Genomic DNA, 17,241 nt, shown 5'->3' on the forward strand with positions numbered 1-17,241 from the left:
TCTTGCAGCATCGAACATAAGCTTTCTGTGTTTTCAGACTCCCATTGAGTTCTATGGCATCTGTGACCTCAAGGGTGGCGGATTAAAAACTAGGTACGCTGCGACGGAATAGATGCGAGCGTACCTATTAAATGTTTTGATAAATTGGGAAAAGTGTCAAATAGAATCGAATGTGAATTCAAAACATCTGTAATGACGCAAGCATCGATCTGCGTCGGATGGAGATCGCGGGATCTTATTTTACGTCACAAATTTCAACATTTGACGATCTTGACGCTTTGATAACTAACTATGGCAGATCAATTCCCCGACAAATACAACGCAGAATTTAAGCGTATTTTCAGTTGACGCTTTTATAAACACCTGCAATCGCGGAATGGCAAATCCCCTTAACGCAATCCCCATTGATGTTTATGGGGGAAAGAAATTTAGATTTAAACCTAACACCCTAACATAAAGCCCTAGTCTAAATACCCCTAATCTGCCGCTCCCCAACATCGCAGACACTAAATAAAATGATTAACCCCTAATTCGCTGCCCCCGACATCACCAACACTAAATAAACCTATTAACCCCTAAACCGCCGCCCCCCCCAAATCGCCAACACTATAATAAAGTTTTAAACCCCTAAGCCCCCTACATCGCAACTAATAAACTAAACCTTAACCCCTAAACCGCCAGTCCCCCACATCGCAAAACACTAAATTAAACTATTAACCCCTAAACATAACACTCCCCTAACTTTAAATTAAAAGTTACAATATAACTATCTTAAAATAAATAAAAACTTACCTGTGAAATAAAAAAAAAACTAAGATTAAACTATAAATTAACCTAACATAACTATTCTAATAAAATAAAAAAAACTACCAATTAAAAATCCTAAATTACATGAATTAAAAAACCTAACACTACAAAAAAATAAAAAACCTAAATTACAAATTTAAATAAACTTAACACTACATTTTAAAAATCTAATATTACAAAAAATAATAAACATTAAAAATACTAAAAATAAAAAACTCTAAGATTACAAAAAATAATAAACAAAATGATCAATAATGAAAACAATTACACCTAATCTAATAGCCCTATAAAAATAAAAAGCCCCCCAAAATAAAAACACCACCTAACGTAACAATAAACTACCAATACAATACCTACAAAAAAATACAAAGTCCCCCCAACAGTATAGTCTAAAAAAAAACTAAGCTACCCATTGCCCCTAAAGGTGCATTTGTATGGGTATTGCCCTTAAAATGAATGGCATTTAAAAGGGCATTCAGCTCTTTAACTGCCCAAAGCCCTAATCTAAAAAAAAAAAACACCTCAAAAAATGAAAAAAACCTAACACTAACCCCAGAATATCTACTCACGGTTCCTGAAGTCAGGTTATCCATCCTCATTCAGGCGGCGAGAAGTCTTCATCCAGGCGGCAACATCTTCCTCCATTGCAGGACCATCTTCTTTCTTCATCCCGGTGGCACAGAGTTGTGGAGGCGCAGAACAGAGCTGTCAAAGACCGGTGATGACATCCAGCGTGGAGCGTCCTCTTCAAACAATTACTGAGCGTACAATGAAGCTTGAATGCAAGGTACCCGTTTAAAAATGGTTTAATAGGTTTAGTTTATTAGTTACGACATCGGGGGCTGGAGGTTTAGGGGTTAATAGGTTTAGTTTATTCGTTACGATATGAGGGGCTGGCGGTTTAGAGGTTAATATGTTTAGTTTATTAGTTACAATGTGGGGGCTGGAGGTTTAGGGGTTAATACTTTATTATAGTGTTGGCGATGTGGGGGGCCGGCGGTTTAGGGTTACTAGATTTATTTAGTGTTGGCGATGTGGAGGGCAGCGGTTTAGTGGTTAATAGGTTTATTTTAGTGTTGGAGATGTGGGTGGGTGGCAAATTAGGGGTTAATAAATTTAATATAGTATTTGTGATGTGGGAGGGTGGCGGTTTAGGGGTAAATAGGTAGTTTGTGGGTGTTAGTGTACATTTTAGTTATGAGTTTTGTGAAACATTTTTGTTTTGCAAAATCCATAACTACTGGTCTCAGATTGCGGAATGGCTCATGTCGGTATAGGCTGTAACGCAAGCATTTTAGCCAGATCGCACAACCTGTAATACGGTGCTATGGAAAATACTGTACTCAAACATAATTTTTTGAGTGCGGAATAGAGGGTCGTGTTAAGGCTAAAATGCTTGCTGTATAGCTATGCCACAGCGACTTGTAATATGAGTTACCGGCCATTCCACACACAATGGCCAATTTTTCAGTGGTATAGCCGTACCGCATGTAACGCAAAACTTGTAATTTAGACAATTTACTTTTATGGGTGAGTAGGTTATCGTTTGCACAACAGTCTAATTGCGCAAGAAATAAGCTGTTTGCGCTCGTCGGGTTAGACCGAGAGCAATAACTTTTTACTTTCAACATATAATACAAGCAGAATCCGACAAGCGCAAATTGTTTACTTCTAGCGCAATTAGTGCTCTAGCTGAAGCACAAAATACTGCTCCACTTGTAATCTGGCCCTTTTGGTATAAACCTATTGAAACCCTGGCTGTTAGCCAACAACAACTGAACCAAATCCACCCCTTCGATCAATAGAGCATGCGCAAGTCATTATCCAGCCAGGCCAATTAAATGCTCATTCCTGGATGACGCATTAATTTTAAACACACATGGGAATCCCAGCTTAGGTCACTCACTGGCACTGCTTGGAATTGATGCTGACAAGTGCATCCAACTTCAACTTAAGCAGCTCAGTATTTGTTATTGAAGTAAGTTTATTCAGCCACAGCTCATTATAGGTTTTTGGGTATAGATAATACAGTGAACGCAATAACAATGCCCTAAGAGAAAACAAGGTAAATATTTCTCCTACAAGAAGGTGCTAGATGCAAAAAAAGATTATGTAGTAGTTTAAGGACAGAAAAGGAGTATCCCCGAAGCACTCAACAGGGCAAACATCAAATAATTGTTCTGGTGTTACACGTAAGAATAGCAGATAGCAAACCTATTATGCTCCTTATAAGTCACATATAGTCTGTATTTAGGGGCCTTTTGTTTCATGTAACCCAGTTCAATGGGGATAGTTACCCACTTTGTACTTGTCTGAATTTTGGCGTTATTATAAAGAATTGTTTTTGATCTAGGGTTTGATAATATTTTGAATATATTGTTACTTGGACCACACATGCCTATACTTGTTATTTTAATGTTATTTGAATTGTGTTTTATTTCCTTTTTTATTCTTTATTATGAATAAAAGTTGTTCTATATTCGTTTCCTGTTATATAGGCTGAGACCGGATATGAATAGTATTTGTTGAGTGCTTTGGGGGTACTCCTTTTCTGTCCTTAAACTACTACTTTAAGGTTTTTAACTGCATTACTAAAAAAAAATATCAGGTACTAAAATGTGCCCAATTCAGGTTTTTTGAAATAAGAATTTGGTGCCCACAATTCAATTGAAATTGTCCAACTTACAATAGTGTAATTGCTGGTTAGTCAAGGGGCAACACGAACGCAACAAAATGATATCACATGCAGCTCCCCACTCTGGCAGTAAATAATGAATTGCGTGATTTATTGTTTAAATTATGATGTAGAGCGGAGAGTTGCGCATTCGCACAAATTATTGACTCGGAAGCAAAACCTGGATGCCTACGTAGAGGGTGGGTGGGACAGCTCTCTATGTCACAATCTGCCTAAACCCTAAAAAAAGAGTGGGGGAGGAGCAAGGTGCAGTAAGAAGGAGACAACAAAATATAATTATAAAAAAATAATTGTATCCAAATATTTTTTTTAAAGTTAGCAACTATAATATATATATAATATATTCTATCTACAGAAGTGTTCAGTAAGGCTCAACTTTGCAATCCCTTTAAGCCATTGTTTTGTTTAAAAAAAAAATGTGCATATTAAATAAAATGCATTGCCTTATTTGCATGTACTTATACTGGAACCTATATAAGCATTGCTTTCTATGCTTGTGATGTGTGTTATTGTCCAGAAATAGTGTGATAACAATTTAATGTCCCTTTAAGGAATAAATCTTTATTTCCCTAAAGTACTCATATGTGACTGAAATTAATCTGCTGTCCCAATGGATGGTGATTCATATAAAAAGCTTTGACTCTGTGTCCTGTGTTGCACAGATGGGATGACAGCTTCTGCTCTGTCCATCTACAATCTCCTATCTGCCCATTATTTACTGACTCTCCCTCTTTATTTTTTCACCATTCTCCCTTCCTCCATATTCTTTTTCTACCTTTTTTTACTTTTGCATATTATACACATTTTCTAGCAGCCCTTCTTTATCTTTTCTACTCTTTACTAAGATAAATCTGCTTCTCTTTCTATCTAATTAATGTCAATATGTGACTTCTAATTTGTTATAAATGATTTTTATCTGCAAGTTCTATTTTTGTTTGCTATATTGTCCCATCTCTTTCACTTTCTGCTTTGTGACTTGTTTTGATTATTTTTTTTCTATCAATTTCACAAACTTTATTTCTCCTTTTTTTCACTGTTTCCTTTCCTTTTATTTCTCCTTTTCTGAACACATATTGTTTATTGTGACAAGTTATGCTGGTGCCAGCCCTCAGGGAGTCCCTGGCATTGCTATGCAGTTCTCTGCTCTGTCACAGACTTCAGCGCTGTCTGCTTTTAGCCTGTCTTGTTGCACAAAGCGTTGGAAGTGTGGAGAGAGTGAGGGGATGTAGGATCCCACAGGGCAGTATTTCTGGACTGTATCGGGAAGGAGATATAATTATTGGAGGCATTTTTCCTGTTCATGTCTACCGGGTATTTCATGAATTGACCTACAAGAATCCACCTCCCCCTGTAACCTGCAACACGTAAGACAAAAAGCTTTACTAAATTCTAACACTTAAACATGCTTTGCCCAACATATGCCATACAGGCAAAACTCCATCTATTCTTTTTCATAAGACAGTCAAGTGAATTTATAATCTTACACAAGTACTGTCTTCAGTTTCACCTAACAACAAACTTTATTTAAAGTTTTGCATTTTCTTTTCTTTTTTTTTTCATGACAAGTGTGGCAATATCTAAAGGCTTTTAAAGGGACAGTATACGCCAATTTTCATATAACTGCATGTAATAAACAGTGCTAAAAGACGAATATGCACAGATACTGATATAAAAATCCAGTATAAAACCTTTTTAAAAAAGAAGACACTCCCTCCCCTACATCTGATACTTTGGGTCTTGGTTAGGAGTCTGAAAATTAGCGCAATGTTATAAAAAAATAAGCAAAACTATACATTGTTACAAAAACACTCCCAGATGGGCTATATAAATGGATCATCTACAAAACATTTATCCAAAGAAAAATCTAGTTCACAATGTCCCTTTAAATCTTTCTTAAAGGGACATTAAACTGCTTGCCATATCTATCATAACTTAGTTACTACAATGTATTGTTTTTCTTTCTTTTCCTGCAGCTATTTTCAGAGTTGTTCTCTTATTTCAATCCTTTAATGGTGCCAGTGGGTCAAACTCCATTTATTCATACTCTGCACCACCATCTTAGAATTTAGTAACTCTTGCATTCTGTGACAGACACACTCACATATGTGCAGACTTTTTGTCAGCTGTATAGTGCACTTTGAATAGGAGCTTTGCATTTTTGTAGAGGTTGTAATCCTATATATATATTTCATGTGGCCTTTTTTATATATCATATACTACTATTATTATTATTATTATTATCATTTATTTGTATAGCGCCGCCAAATTCCGTAGCGCTGGGTACAGTGATAAGGGTATACAATGACAACATTTTTGATAAAAATACAAAACAAATCTGGTACAGGAGGAAGAGAGCCCTGCTCTGGAGAGCTCACAGTCTACAGGTTTAGGGTGCAGAGACATAAGGTTGAGGTAGCTTGTTATATCAGTTGTAGTTGCAGCAGTGAGTTAGGCAGTTCATGTATTAGTTTGGTTGGGATGAGAGATGGAGGATAAATGGTAAGACTCTGAATAGGTGGGCTTTCAAGGAGCGTCTGAAGCTATACAAGGTTGGAGACAGTCTTATGGAGTGGGGTAGAGAGTTCCAGAGGACAGGAGTAGCACGTGCGAAGTCTTGGAGGCGGGAGTGGGACGTAGAGATAACAGGACTGGAGAGACGTAGGTCAGAGGCTGATCGAAGAGGACGGGATGGGGAATATTTCACGATAAGAGAGGAAATATAGTTGGGAGTTAGACTGTTTAGCGCTTTGTAAGTTAGGGTTAATATTTTAAACTGTATTCTGGAGCGTATGGGGAGCCAGTGTAGAGACTGGCAGAGCGGAGTCGCTGATGTAGATCGGCGACTTAGGTGGATGAGTCTAGCTGAAGCATTCATAATAGATTGGTGTAAGGAGAGGCAGTGTTTTGGAAGGCCATTTAGAAGTAGGTTGCAGTAATCAATGCGTGACAAAATGAGCGAATGAATAAGTGTTTTTGACGTTTTTTGAGTAAGGAAGGGATGAATTCTGGAAATGTTGCGTAGGTGTGAATGGCAGGATTTGGTAAGCGCTTGTATATGTGGGTTGAATGTGATCTTTGAGTCTAGTGTGACCCCAAGACAGCGAATATAATATTATAATATATAATATTATATATAAACTGCAAAAATGTAAAAACGTTTTGTGCTAACCAGAAGAGCATGATACAGTTGTGAAAAATTCAACAAAATCACTGAATATGCAGTGCTTGTCTCACAGGGTGCAAGAATATGTGAGCTTGAAGATGGCAGTGCCCAGTATGTAAGTGCAGAGCTTCACCCACAAGCATCTGTAAAGGGTTAAATAAGAGAATGGCTCTGAGCTTTTCCATTGAAGTTGTGTTCAGCCGTTTAATGTTTCTTTTATGGACATTACACACTTTTAGATTGTAATATAGAATGCTCAATAATATGTATTAAAAAACACAATATAGTTTCATTATTTATTTTGTCCCCTTTACCTATAGTTTCATTCTGAAAATGATGAGCTTTCAATATCCTGTTAAGTAGAAGTAGAGAATCCAAATGTAACACTACTATTTCCCCCCGTAACATCTTAACAAATTTGATGATAAAAATAAATTGGAAAGTTGTTTAAAAATTGCATGCCGTATCTGAATCATGAAAGTTTAAATTTGACTAGACTGTCCCTTTAATCTTTGCTATGAAAACATAATTCTGTCTACCATTTATTTAGTGTTTCATGTCCCTTTAAGTTATCGCTCAAAGTCAGGCAGCCATGACACGTCTAATAAAAATAGTAAAAATAGTAGTGGTAATAGTATTATTATTATTAATAATAATAATAATAATAATAATTATAAAAAAATTTCACAATTCAGATGGAGTGTACAATTAAGAAGAAACTTTCCATTTTGCCTCCATTATCATTTACCACTTTCTCTTGGTAGCCTTTGTTGAAACTTAGCTCATTTCAATGAGAGCATACTGGGGTAGTCTCGGGAGTGTGCACGTCTTGAGCACTTTACATAAAATATTGTTGAAAAACATTATTTCATCATAGTGTAAAATGCAATGCACACTCCTGAGTCTACCTTAGTATGCTTCCATGAAAGGAGCTGCATTTTCAACAAACAATATCAAGAGAAAGAAGTCAAAGTACATTGGAAAGCTTCTTTTTTAATGGTATATTCCTTTTATATACGTCCTATTTTAGACTTGAAATAGGTTAATATTTATTACTCCAGCATCAGAAGTATTTATGATCTATATTCTTTCTAGTCTACAACAACTAGTGATGGGGCCCAGTAGTGCAAGAATATTCTACTTTCACTCTTTATCACACTGTCAATCAAATGCTCTTCAATTCCAACAAACTCCCTAATATTCACTAACTTTGTCCCCATTATTTAACAGCCCATTTTATACAAAGACATTTTTCATCTTATATCTATTTTTAAAACAATTAATGGGCTCTATTTATCAAGCTGTGTGATGCAACTTTTGGGCACTTCAGTGCAGGCTCCAAAGCAGTGGTCATCCCCCTGCTCGTGTGTGATTGGCATTGCACAAGCAGCAGTTTGTGCAATATTAAATGCAGGCAGCGTATTGATACTTTAATATCATGTTATAATTTTTGTCCTAAAAGCAATTGCATATAGCATGTGGGGTTACATGCTTCTAGAAAGAAAAAGAAAAAACAGGAAATACAGTTTAATTAAATGATTATATAATTGTGAACAAAATATTTGATCTTAAATTTGCACACTTCCCCAGTCCTTGAAGGGTTAAAATAGGTTTTCATTAAAATAAATTGAATCTGATTTTGAAACTAACAGAAAGTGCACATTTGCCGATCCCTACAGGCAGATTGCTTGTCTGCTGAGAGGGAGAACAGTGAGATGCCCCAAAGAACAAAAGGTTTCCAATTCGAACACAAGATCATCATGAAAAAAAAAATACTTGAATGCCCCTTTAAACTTATGTAATATTCCCAGGTATGAAAACTTGAAAAACATGCTTTTGTAGTCAGGGCATTTTAACAACTAAGCTACCTCACCGGCATACATGTACTTACATGTAACTGTTGTTTTTTTTCACCAACAGGTCATCATTAAAGGGACATGAAACCCAAACATTTTCTTTCATGATTCAGCTAGAGAATACAATTTTAAACAACTTTCTAATTTACTTCTATTATCTAATCTGTTTTATTGTCTTGGTATCATTTGTTGAAGGAGCAGCAATGCACTACTAGTTCTAACTGAACACATGGGTGAGCCAATCACAATCAGTTTATATATGCAGCCACCAATCAATAGCTAGAACCTAGGTTCTCTGCTGCACATGAACTTTCCTAGATAAACATTTCAGCAAAGGATAACAAGAGAAAGAAGCAAATTAAATAATAGAAGTAAATTGGAAAGTTGTTTGAAATTGTATTCTCTATCTGAATCATGAAAGAAAAATTTTGAGTTTCATGTCCCTTTAAGTCAATATTTGAGTTAAACTGACAAATCATTCTACACACAGGGCAGTGAAAATAATCAAGAAAAACAAGCATTATATACATAAAATATGCCAGTATGCAGTTAAAATATAAGAAAACCAGAACATTTTACTAGTAACTACTATATTAAAATATAGCAACTAATATAATAATAATTAAATTAAATAAGCATCTGTTCTACACAAAATTAATGTCCCCATTGTTGGGTTTTTAATATTGGCATAATCCTAACCAAATAAACATTAGAACATATTCTTTTACAAAAAAATGTATATATATATATATATATATATATATATATATATATATATATATATATATATATATATATATATATATATAAGATCTGCCTTTTAAGATTACCATGTTCATTCATTTATTATTTATTTGATTTATAGTTTCTCCATTAAGAAAAAAAATATGTCCGTCCAATAGTTTTATCTCTTACTTGTTTATTTTTTTTAACCAAAAGTTTATCATATGCCAGAATATTTGATATAGGTCAGGTTCTGGGAAGCTACATTTGCAACACTTATTATCATATAACTTATCCCATTACATTTTAAGTGCCGGGGTGATATATATTCTATTGATTAATTTGGTATGGGACTCCCTCCAGGAAGTTGATAATGTTGCCTTCTCCATTAGTTGAAAACTTCTTTGGATTAGATTGGTGCCATTTATTCGCTAAGCTTTCCATGTTTTTAGACCTTAGTTTTAAGTGCGTTGTATAAGACAGAGATGAAATGATTCCCTAACTTGTATATGTTTAGTATTGGTCCTAATGTTACCCATGAGCTTTCCTCAGAAAAACCTGTCCGTCATTTCATTTAAAAAAATGGCGTGCTTGTAGGTATGCAAAGAATTCTTTGTCCGGGATGTTAAACTCTATTTTTAATTCTTGAAAGATTTTACAATTTAATGAAACTTTTTCTTTTAACTGCTCAAAATATATGAGGCCTTTCCTTTTCCAATTTTGGAACACTTTTGGTCTTAATGCAGGTTCAAAATTGGGATTTCCCACTATTGTAAGATGTTTAGACCAGTTGGGGTTGGCTTGATTTATTTTAACCATTTTTCGCCACGCTCGTATCACATTTATCATAGTTTTAGCTCCCACTGGTAAATTTCCTTTACAGTGTAACAAGGCCTTTAAGGAATAAGAGCAGACTAATTGTTCTTCTAACCCCTTAATTGAATAGTATTCTGTTTCTGTTAACCAGTCCATTGCTAATTTTCCCATGCCTGCTAAATTATATAATTTGACGTCCAGGAAAGACATTCCTCCCTCCCTTCTAAAATAGGACATTTTTTCAAGAGCTAAAGCCCTTTGTTTTTTACCCCACAAAAACCTCACACATTTTTGTTTAAATAATAACAGATCTTTTCGTTTAATGAATAACAGTAGATTTTGTATTAAGTATAACAATTTAGGAAACGTCACCATTTTAATCAAGTTTACCTTGCCTTACAATGATAATGGGAATTTGGACCAATTTGCTAAATTGTTAAATATTTTCACAAAGATGGGGAATAATTTAACTCATAGCAGTCTTTAGGATCTTTAGCAAATTTGAAACCTAAATATTTTAATTCATCTTTTGTTTCTTTAAACGGGCAGTTTTTATAACTATTTCTATTTTTATACAGACAAAAAAATTCTGATTTGGTTATATTTACTTTTTAACCGGAGAAGGAACTAAACTTTTTTAAAATTTGAATTACTATGGGTATATTTTTCCTTGTGTTTTCTTAGATAGATAGCGAGAGGTTCAATAGCCAGATTAAAAAGATAGGGGGATAAAGGACAGCCTTGTCTTGTGCCTTTCTGCAGAAAAAAATTTGGGGTGATACCTCCATTAACTAACATATTGGCCAATGGATTTTTGTAAATAGTTTGAACAAATCTAAGAAAATGGCCAGAAATCCTGAATTTTTGTATTACCATAAAGAGATGGTCCCAAGTAACCATACCAAATGCTTTTTCCGCGTTGATTGCTATAATAGCCATATCTGTATTGGGTGGAGATCTTTTCCTATTCATTTGGTACTAATAATAATCAATAGTTAATTGTAATTTCCTTAAGTTAACCGTTGAATTTCTACCCGGCATAAAACCAACCTGGTCTTTATCTGAATGTGGTTATAGATGGCGCAGGTCCTATATATTCACTCAGGATATGCAGATATCTTTGGTCTCTGGTGACAAAGGAAAAACGGCTTGATGTACGTATATATACCAAATTATAAGAATGCAGTATACTCACTCCATAAGATCCATGATGTCCGCCTGTCTGAAGAGAACCTCTCAATTGTATTCAAACAAGCTGAGGACAAGGAGAAGCTCCAATGAGGTGAAAGATTTTCTTTACATAAAACAAGTAGTCATTTACTCCATCAAAATTCAAATTCCAGCAGTGTCCCAGCAAAAAGGCAAAAAAGCACTTCAATGTCAATAAAAATGAACAAAGCTTTAATATTAGCTCAATGCGTTTCAACCTTTTCAACGTCTTTTTCAAGAGCAAGTAAAAACAAGTAAAAACATAATATTATATTTTTGGAGCCATAGTTCATTAATTTAATTTGAAGTCCTTACCAAAAGACCTTATCTAATCCGTTTAGTCCATATACGTTGCACAGAGTCAAAAATGTTCCCTCTATTTCAATCTGTAGAATTATATATATTTCTTCGCTATCTAAATCTCTCAATAAAATATTATGTTTTTTAAGCTTTATTACTAACAATTGCTACTCCTTTCTTCCTATTTAAATAAGTGGTCGCTATAACTTCTCCCACCCTTCCTATTTGTAGTTTACTTATTTCTTGGTCTTTAAGATGTGTTTCTTGTAACATAGCAATATCAGGTCTATATTTTTTTAATTGTTTTATGATATTTTTTCTTTTAATAGGGGAGGAAATCCCCCAACATTCCAAGAGGTAATTATGACCTGTTCTTTCATTCTACAATATAGTTAAAAGTGCTATCTTTTAATGTATCCCAATCTTCGATATTGGAGAGAGAGGGAGGAAGGCAACAAATAATAATATATATTTATTTAAAAAAAAAAAACCTACCCCAAATTAAATTATTCCCATAAGGGAATTACATTGGCCTATGCCATTTGTTGGACATTTGTTTTCTATCATGTTAAACATCTAAGCAGAGCAACTTGATCAAAACCCCTAACACTTTCATTCTGTAAGAATCTACTGTAAATTATGCTAGCTCTGCCTATGACTGTGCTCAGTTTGTGTATTTTTTAAATATTCTTTACCTTCCTCAGGATTGTTTAAGAGTACGCTTCACTGATCCTTAAAAATCTTAATCTTGGCTGGGTAAATTATTGCGGCCTTCTGTCCGCTGTTGATTAAATCTGTAAATATTGGGGCAATTTCTCTTCTTTTTTGTGTAGTTTCGGCCGAAAAATCTTGGAAAAGCAATATATTTTTATCTCCCACAGTAACTGGCATTTTTTGTTTATATTGTCTCATATTTATTTTGTTCTTGTAATTAAGATATTTGACGATAATCAGTCTATTTTTTTATATTACCATCAGGATATTTCCTGATATTGTCTATTCTGTGGGCCCTCTCAACTAATATTCCCTGTTGTTGAACTTGTAACCCCAAAAGTTGGGGTAGCTGGATTGAGGTAAACTTCACTAAATCCTGGAATTCTATTGATTCTGGTACACCAATAATTCTTAGATTCTTTTGCCTTGAGGGATCTTCTAAATCTTCAAGTTTACTCTGAATGCCTATTAGTTGCTTAGCCTGTTCTTTGATCAATAAATATTGCCTAGCGTTAGTGTCCTCCAAATCTGAAATTCTGTTTTCTGCTTCTATAAATCTTTTGGAGAATTGTTTAACTTCCTGTGATAATATTGATATCTCTTTTTTGACCTGATCAAATTGTGGTAACATTAAATCTGAGATTTGTCTGACCAACTTATTCGAATCTATAAAGTGTATACTTGTGTTTGTTGGATCCACAACAGATTTATTTGCATTCTCAATTCCTACTCAAGTTTTTTTCTTTAGCTTTAGACGGCATTGCCGGTGATTTGTCTTTATTAGTGGTGATATATCTCTCCATATGTGTCATGTATGAGAAGAAAAGAAAAAAAAGAAAGTGAATCTGGGTCAACTCAGACCTATGTGCGCTTCCTATCATATCACCTCTAATAGAGGAGTATTGAAGGCTCACACCTAACTATTGTGCAGGTGTAAAAAGAGAAAGAAAAAACCCCACAATAAAAACAAAAAAAAAAGGTGCACAGGCCTAGATTTGGAGTTTGGCGTTAGCCGTGAAAACCAGCGTTAGAGGCTCCTAACGCTGGTTTTAGGCTAACTCCGGTATTTGGAGTCACTCAAAATAGGGTCTAACGCTCACTTTTCAGCCGCGACTTTTCCATACCGCAGATCCCCTTACGTCAATTGCGTATCCTATCTTTTCAATGGGATCTTTCTAACTCCGGTATTTAGAGTCGTGTCTGAAGTGAGCGTTAGACATCTAACGACAAAACTCCAGCCGCAGGAAAAAAGTCAGTAGTTAAGAGCTTTCTGGGCTAACGCCGGTTCATAAAGCTCTTAACTACTGTACTCTAAAGTACACTAACACCCATAAACTACCTATGTACCCCTAAACCGAGGCCCCCCCACATCGCCGCCACTCGATTACATTTTTTTAACCCCTAATCTGCCGACCGCCACCTACGTTAAACTTATGTACCCCTAATCTGCAGCCCCTAACACCGCCGACCCCTGTATTATATTTATTAACCCCTAATCTGCCCCCCACAACGTCGCCGCCAGCTACCTACAATAATTAAACCCTAATCTGCCGACCACAAAGCGCCGCCACCTACATTATAGCTATGTACCCCTAATCTGCTGCCCCTAACACCGCCGACCCCTATATTATATTTATTAACCCCTAATCTGCCCCCCACAACGTCGCCTCCACCTGCCTACACTTATTAACCCCTAATCTGCCGAACGGACCGCACCGCTACTATTATAAAGTTATTAACCCCTAATCCGCCTCACTAACCCTATAATAAATAGTATTAACCCCTAATCTGCCCTCCCTAACATCGCCAACACCTAACTTCAATTATTAACCCCTAATCTGCCGACCGGAGCTCACCGCTATTCTAATAAATGTATTAACCCCTAAAGCTAAGTCTAACCCTAACACTAACACCCCCCTAAATTAAATATAATTTTAATCTAACGAAATTAATGAACTCTTATTAAATAAATTATTCCTATTTAAAGCTAAATACTTACCTGTAAAATAAACCCTAATATAGCTACAATATAACGAATAATTATATTGTAGCTATTTTAGGATTAATATTTATTTTACAGGCAACTTTGTAATTATTTTAACCAGGTACAATAGCTATTTAATAGTTAAGAACTATTTAATAGCTAAAATAGTTAAAATAATTACAAATTTACCTGTAAAATAAATCCTAACCTAAGTTACAATTAAACCTACCACTACACGATCAATAAATTAATTAAATAAAATACCTATAATTATCTACAATTAAACCTACCACTACACTATCAATAAATAAATTAAATACAATACCTACAAATAACTACAATGAAATAAACTATCTAAAGTACAAAAAATAAAAAAGAACTAAGTTACAAAAAATAAAAAAATATTTACAAACATAAGAAAAATATTACAACAATTTTAAACTAATTACACCTACTCTAAGCCCCCTAATAAAATAACAAAGACCCCCAAAATAAAAAAATGCCCTACCCTATTCTAAATTACTAAAGTTCAAAGCTCTTTTACCTTACCAGCCCTGAACAGGGCCCTTTGCGGGGCATGCCCCAAGAAGTTCAGCTCTTTTGCCTGTAAAAAAAAACATACAATACCCCCCCCCAACATTACAACCCACCACCCACATACCCCTAATCTAACCCAAACCCCCCTTAAATAAACCTAACACTAAGCCCCTGAAGATCTTCCTACCTTGTCTTCACCATACCAGGTTCACCGATCCGTCCTGAAGAGCTCCTCCGATGTCCTGATCCAAGCCCAAGCGGGGGGCTGAAGAGGTCTATGATCCGGCTGAAGTCATCATCCAAGCGGGAGCTGAAGAGGTCCATGATCCGGCTGAAGTCTTCATCCAAGCGGGGCAGAAGAGGTCTTCCATCCGATTGAAGTCTTCATCCAAGCGGGATCTTCTATGGTCATCCATCCGGAGCGGAGCGGCAGGATCCTGAAGACCTCCGACGCGGAACATCCATCCTGGCCGACGACTGAACGACGAATGACGGTTCCTTTAAATGACGTCATCCAAGATGGCGTCCCTCGAATTCCGATTGGCTGATAGGATTCTATCAGCCAATCGGAATTAAGGTAGGAATATTCTGATTGGCTGATGGAATCAGCCAATCAGAATCAAGTTCAATCCGATTGGCTGATTGGATCAGCCAATCGGATTGAACTTGATTCTGATTGGCTGATTCCATCAGCCAATCAGAATATTCCTACCTTAATTCCAATTGGCTGATAGAATCCTATCAGCCAATCGGAATTCGAGGGACGCCATCTTGGATGACGTCATTTAAAGGAACCGTCATTCGTCGTTCAGTCGTCGGCCAGGATGGATGTTCCGCGTCGGAGGTCTTCAGGATCCTGCCGCTCCGCTCCGGATGGATGACCATAGAAGATCCCGCTTGGATGAAGACTTCAATCGGATGGAAGACCTCTTCTGCCCCGCTTGGATGAAGACTTCAGCCGGATCATGGACCTCTTCAGCTCCCGCTTGGATGATGACTTCAGCCGGATCATGGACCTCTTCAGCCCCCCGCTTGGGCTTGGATCAGGACATCGGAGGAGCTCTTCAGGACGGATCGGTGAACCTGGTATGGTGAAGACAAGGTAGGAAGATCTTCAGGGGCTTAGTGTTAGGTTTATTTAAGGGGGGTTTGGGTTAGATTAGGGGTATGTGGGTGGTGGGTTGTAATGTTGGGGGGGGGGTATTGTATGTTTTTTTTTACAGGCAAAAGAGCTGAACTTCTTGGGGCATGCCCCGCAAAGGGCCCTGTTCAGGGCTGGTAAGGTAAAAGAGCTTTGAACTTTAGTAATTTAGAATAGGGTAGGGCATTTTTTTATTTGGGGGTCTTTGTTATTTTATTAGGGGGCTTAGAGTAGGTGTAATTAGTTTAAAATTGTTGTAATATTTTTCTTATGTTTGTAAATATTTTTTTATTTTTTGTAACTTAGTTCTTTTTTATTTTTTGTACTTTAGATAGTTTATTTCATTGTAGTTATTTGTAGGTATTGTATTTAATTTATTTATTGATAGTGTAGTGGTAGGTTTAATTGTAGATAATTATAGGTATTTTATTTAATTAATTTATTGATAGTGTAGTGGTAGGTTTAATTGTAACTTAGGTTAGGATTTATTTTACAGGTAAATTTGTAATTATTTTAACTATTTTAGCTATTAAATAGTTCTTAACTATTAAATAGCTATTGTACCTGGTTAAAATAATTACAAAGTTGCCTGTAAAATAAATATTAATCCTAAAATAGCTACAATATAATTATTCGTTATATTGTAGCTATATTAGGGTTTATTTTACAGGTAAGTATTTAGCTTTAAATAGGAATAATTTATTTAATAAGAGTTAATTAATTTCGTTAGATTAAAATTATATTTAATTTAGGGGGGTGTTAGTGTTAGGGTTAGACTTAGCTTTAGGGGTTAATACATTTATTAGAATAGCGGTGAGCTCCGGTCGGCAGATTAGGGGTTAATAATTGAAGTTAGGTGTTGGCGATGTTAGGGAGGGCAGATTAGGGGTTAATACTATTTATTATAGGGTTAGTGAGGCGGATTAGGGGTTAATAACTTTATAATAGTAGCGGTGCGGTCCGCTCGGCAGATTAGGGGTTAATAAGTGTAGGCAGGTGGAGGCGACGTTGTGGGGGGCAGATTAGGGGTTAATAAATATAATATAGGGGTCGGCGGTGTTAGGGGCAGCAGATTAGGGGTACATAGGGATAATGTAAGTAGCGGCGGTTTACGGAGCGGCAGATTAGGGGTTAAAAATAAAATGCAGGTGTCAGCGATAGCGGGGGCGGCAGATTAGGGGTTAATAAGTGTAAGGTTAGGGGTGTTTAGACTCGGGGTACATGTTAGGGTGTTAGGTGCAGACTTAGGAGGTGTTTCCGCATAGCAAACAATGGGGCTGCGTTAAGAGCTGAACG

At 36.0% G+C, this 17,241-nt stretch overlaps 1 protein-coding gene across 1 annotated transcript in view; it reads left to right on the forward strand.

Annotated features, from left to right (window-relative positions):
* Window positions 1-4,594: 4,594 nt before the first annotated feature.
* Window positions 4,595-17,241, forward strand: part of LOC128664695 (extracellular calcium-sensing receptor-like) — a 46,996-nt gene continuing 34,349 nt past the window's right edge. The window contains exon 1 of the mRNA XM_053719505.1: window positions 4,595-4,866. Coding sequence (XP_053575480.1) covers window positions 4,595-4,866 — 272 coding nt within the window. The remainder of the gene's footprint in view (window positions 4,867-17,241) is intronic.

Source organism: Bombina bombina, chromosome 6 (assembly GCF_027579735.1).
Source record: "Bombina bombina isolate aBomBom1 chromosome 6, aBomBom1.pri, whole genome shotgun sequence".
Classification (NCBI taxonomy): domain Eukaryota; kingdom Metazoa; phylum Chordata; class Amphibia; order Anura; family Bombinatoridae; genus Bombina; species Bombina bombina.